We start from the raw sequence: 5,380 nt of genomic DNA, 5'->3' as shown, positions 1-5,380 counted from the left end.
GATCGTGGCCAGGAGCTTTTTTAGAAGGTAATTTTCTTAAAACTAAATATTTATTTTGCAAGTGCCAAAAAATATTCTGGAAGACACTATATTTAAATATTATGGGAAATCAGTGACAATGTGTCTATTAATTAACACAATTCAAGAAGAAACAATAATAATACAATTTTGGATGACATGATTTAAATGTCTCTTATTGGGCTTGATAAAGAATGAAGTCTCAAAAGGTAATGATTGCAAAACCAATGATAATTTGATTATTAGATCAAAGGTCAATGTTAGTTATAATCTTATGGGCTTAGGTTTTATGAGTTGTTCGGAAAAAGTGTGAAACCACGTAAGTCCAAAATGTTTTGATTTGGGGTAATTTTATCATTGGATAAATTTTATATAGAGCAATTAATTTTTAATTTTTTAATCAATAGTATATCACGTCCTATTACATGGCATTTAAAAAAAATTTAATTTACATGCCATTTAAAAGGTTTTTTTCTCAGAAAAAATTAGATAGTTGTGTGGTTTCACCTATGTATTTCTGACAGTTTGTATATAAAAATTATGAGTAATATCTGTTTAGGATCTCTGGATTTACTAAGATTATTGTGATTATTGTTTAATTATTATTATTATTATCATTATTATTATTATTAGTATTGTTATGAAACATCAACTTGTTTCACTGTCATTCTAGGATCATGTGAACCAAATGAGTTCCGTTGTTCTAATCGACGCTGTGTCTTGAAAAGTTGGGTTTGTGATAAAGAAGATGACTGTGGAGATAATTCTGATGAAGATGGATGTAACGTTCCTAGTGCAGGTAATGATGATGATGATGTAATTTAATTATCTGTGTATATATACTTTTATTCTTGATTTAACGAGTAATTATTAAATAATCAGAACTATTTTTTTCCTTAATCCTTCAAAACTTGTATAGGTTCAAATTGCAAAAAAAATGAATTCGAATGTGCCTCTAAAAACCAGTGCATTCCACGTAACTTCCATTGTGACAAGACAGTCGACTGCCAAGATGGTTCGGATGAGACGAGTTGCTGTAAGTTTTTAACAATTTTTCATACTAATCAAGCATATATACAAATACACTGTAATAAATGTATGAGTTGAAATTCCTAGACAAACATTTATGTACATAAAAATAAAATCAGATATTAAAGATGAATGCAAGATTTGATATACTATGGTTTTCTTATACTTATTGAGGGTGACATCACAAGTTATTATTGGGAACGATCCCTGGTTTATCAGCGGATACAAACTAAATTAAATGAATCCTGGCTTTAGGAACCTTTATAATTATTCATAATACATTTCCTTTAGCAATGTCTTTTATATCACGTATGAAAACTAACACTTCTCTTGCCCCTGGCAATACTATTTCCCCTTTCACAAATATAAAATGTCTCTCCAACACTGGGACTTTACCTTCAATGCTATATCTCTGCTAACTGCACCTGTTCTATGGAAACTTCTATAGCGGTCATCAAACTAGGAATCTCTTCTGTCTGCCCTTCTGGTCCTTTGTCTCTTTGTCTCCCCAATCTCACTTCCATAGCCTTCTTGCCCCACTTAAACTATACTATATTGTGTGATCCACTAGAACATATTTGGTATTATTAGTTAAATAGTAATGTGTAGTAGTCTACTCTAAATTAATGACATTGAAAAATTCTCCAGTTGCTTCCAACTCTTGTGGTCTAATAGATATTTTAAGAAGAAAATTTCTTAGAAATGCCATGCAATTAAACTCCAAGTAAAAAATAAAGTACAGAGGTTTATCAAAAATTAAATTGAAAAAAAAAATTATTTTTACCGATAAATACTAACAATTATTAAAAACAAGCAGACAGTGCTAATTGAAATAAAAAGCGGTTCCACTGTGGATTAGACATGTACATTTACATTTTTGTTGAACAAAACTTGACTTAAGTTGCAGTTGACTTTGAGCAGTATGACACCTCATGTATCTATTAGATCCACCTGTACTTCAAAACATTTTATCATTTGATATTTTATAAAAAAATTTTATTATACATACATGATTGACCATATGTAAATTTGAAGGAGATAGCCATGGCTTCAACTATTTATTCACTGCCAACGTTTCAACCCTGGCTAAAATAAAAATATACAAAAAAGGTAAAGCTAATGTAAGAGTGACATTAAATAAAACAGATGTAAAAGTGGAGTTATAAAAAATGTAGATGAGCAAATAATCATAAAACCTAAATAAATTTGTAAAAATTCAAAGATAAATATAAAAATGTATTTATTATTAATTATCTTTAACTTCCTTACTATTTAATTTAGGTTCTATGATTGTTTGTTTATATAGAAAACTTTTTATTTGTATACCTCCACTTTTACATCAGTTTTATTTAACATCACTCTTGCATTAGTTTTACCTTGTTTCTATCTTTTTATTTTAGTCCTGATGAAGACCTACATGTGGGTCGAAATGTTGGCAATCAGTAAATAGTTGGAAACTATTCTTCTTCTTTACTGCAGCCCTGACCATCTTGAAATTTCAAAAGTTCTCTACTTCTTAAACTATATTGATTTTTTGACTTCTTCCTTCATTTAGTAAAATAAATTTTTTAACGTCCCATATAACTTTTTTTTTATCACTTTCAAGGCCAAAACATATTTATATTAATTAAAAAATAATTATTACAATTTGATTAATATTATATTGATTTTAATGATTTATACAGATCCAATAAGAATTGTGGTTAACCCGCCACCTTTCGCTAAATTAAGTATTGGAGAAACTTTCATAGCTGTCTGTGAAGCTGTTGGTGTGCCACCTCCTGTCATATCCTGGAGATTTAATTGGAAAAATGTTCCTGATAAGTGTGAAATGAAGTCTGTTGATGGAAGAGGCACCATTACTTGTCCTAACATGCAGGTACACATTCTTGTCAATTTATTTTACAGTTTGAGTATTTCATAATTTAATTATTATAATTAAAAAAAATTAATTTATTGGTTATACAAAATCTAATTTACCCAAGTTTGCTTATTAGTGCTGCTTGGAGTATGGTAAATTAGCATATTTAACATGTTACTGTAGACAAATATTTAAGTTATTGTATTTATTTTTCTTTTATTCTTCCTTCGAAGTTACATTTATAAACTGCTCTCCCATTAAATTTTTTTTTTTTTTGGAAAAATATTTTAAAATCATAAATATTTAAGTTTTAAATATTTGAATACCATTTTGGATATTTGATGATTTTTAGCCTGAAGATTCTGGAGCTTATTCTTGCGAGGCGATTGGCCCTGTTGAATACATCATAGCACCAGTAGATGTCATTGTTATAGTAAACCCAGTCAACGTGACCTGCCTTGAAGGAACATTCAATGAATTGGCAAAGTCACAGGACGAATGTATAAACTGCTTTTGTTTTGGTGTGGCCAAAACTTGCAAAAGTGCCCAACTGTTTGTTTATCAGGTAGTTAGCAATAATGAAGTATTCATATTAGAATTGTAAAACATTATATTTTATTTAGTTTTGGTGCTAGCTTTATTAATTTATATCTTTATGGGTTCTATTTGAATATATATTTTGCATAACTTTTTTAGCTTCCTCCAGCTACAAGTGTCTTTAGACTTCTGAACGTTTATATTTCTCCTTCTTGGATAGATATAAGGGTTCATGGACAATCACCCTACCAGCGCAACTTAAGTCCAAATATCGAGGGATTCAGGGTGAGTGTTTTGCATGTGGTAAATTTAAATATTTCTTAAAATAATCTTTCAGGGAAAAAGTTAGAGCTTACCATACTTCCAATATGTTATTTCTAGGTACATAGTTATTGATTTTTTTTTTCTTTTATTTTACAAACATCATAAAATACTAAATTCTGTTTGCCTAAAACTTTTTATTTCATTGTAAATTTATAATGATATGTTAGTTGTTGACTGTGGATATTATGAGATGATAAGATGGTTGGGGGTGCAGTCAGTAAAGAACACAAATTAGTAAAACTTATTAGTGCCAACGTTTTGGCCAAAATTTCAGGCCTTCATTAGAGCAAATAATGTCAGGTGAAAAGCATAAACCAAGTTCTTATAGTACTATAATAATACTTGTGCTTGTAACCAGCAATAGTCACCCTGAACAAGGCCTGAAATTCTGGCCGAAATCCGGGCACTACTAAATAAATTTTACTTATTCCTGTTCACTGATCACTCTCCCAACCATCTTCTCATTGTAAATTAGTTGAAAAATAAAATCATATTTTTTTTTTTATGGCTCCTATCCTTTTATTTTTTGGTATCCTTCTTAATTCCATTAATCTAATATTAAATTTGTTTTTATTGCTCTTTGTATGTATTATATTTCGGCCATTAATAAACATTTTAAAATATAATTTTTTATTGTTCACAATACAATTATTTTAAGGTATACAGTGTCATCTTTCTACAACAGACAGCCTCAAGTTTACAGATTTGTCCATTGCAGAGGGATGTCCACTGAGAAGGGTTATATAATATATTTAGAATATTTTTTAACATAAAATCATACAGTAACACTATTCAATGAGGGAAATATATTAATATTTTCACTAAATATTTTTAAAGTTATGAAATATTGTGTGTATCAAGTATTTATAAAATTAATTAAGTCCATTTTATAGTTCCGATCTTCTTATGAGGGATCTCTGGATTATGTTTACCCGTATTATATCCTACCAGAATCAACATACAGCGGCAAGCAGTTGCAGTCCTATGGAGGCTATTTGACTTACCAGGTTATGGTAGACAGTTTGGAAAATGAAATAAACATCCCCGAAATTATTATTGTTGTAAGTATGGATGAAGGAATATTTGTATCTTTTTATATATCACTACTTCAATTGATGGATTTTCAAAGCTTTTGTATGGCCATGTCCTGATAACAGTTCCTCCTCTTATCCTTGAAGAAGCATTGAACCTCATTTTTCAACTCCTCGTCAGAGCTGAATCACCTTCTTGCCTTTTGAGGACCTTTCTAGCAAAAGTGATTACATCCTCTTGTTGAAAGTTATTATGGTAGTACATTATGTAGAATTTTAATTTGTCATAAAAACTTTTATGTTTTGAAAAGTGGATATGATAACTTTTGATAGAAAATTCCTCCATTGTTCTCCCTCGATGCCAAATCCAGATATGCCATTCAAAATCTGAAAGTTTTTTCATATTGCCCCATAAATTTGGATTGACCTAGGTTTTAGTGATGATTAGAATGTTTATTATCTCGACATATTATCATTAATATGTGTTATATATATATATATTGTAATAGACGATGAAACAAATGTAAACAATATTTATCTGTCAACATTGTGATATAGGTGCCAAGAAGAACTTCAAGTT

The 5,380-nt window shown here is 29.5% G+C and overlaps 1 protein-coding gene across 16 annotated transcripts in view; it reads left to right on the top strand.

Moving 5' to 3' along the window:
* trol (terribly reduced optic lobes) overlaps positions 1-5,380 on the top strand; it is a gene marked incomplete at its 3' end in the record, with an annotated part of 722,946 nt that overhangs the window by 639,106 nt on the left and 78,460 nt on the right. For all 16 annotated transcript variants that reach the window (XM_067047431.1, XM_067047427.1, XM_067047425.1 and 13 more), the window contains 6 exon segments: positions 692-817; positions 938-1,054; positions 2,733-2,926; positions 3,261-3,473; positions 3,605-3,730; positions 4,663-4,830. In XM_067047431.1, coding sequence (XP_066903532.1) covers positions 692-817; positions 938-1,054; positions 2,733-2,926; positions 3,261-3,473; positions 3,605-3,730; positions 4,663-4,830 — 944 coding nt within the window.

The sequence above is a fragment of the Halyomorpha halys genome, unplaced genomic scaffold (assembly GCF_000696795.3).
Source record: "Halyomorpha halys isolate HHAL.00 unplaced genomic scaffold, Hhal_1.1 Scaffold696.1, whole genome shotgun sequence".
NCBI lineage: Eukaryota > Metazoa > Arthropoda > Insecta > Hemiptera > Pentatomidae > Halyomorpha > Halyomorpha halys.
The sequence above is the reverse complement of the archived record's forward strand: the minus strand, read 5'-3'. Positions and strand labels throughout refer to the sequence as shown.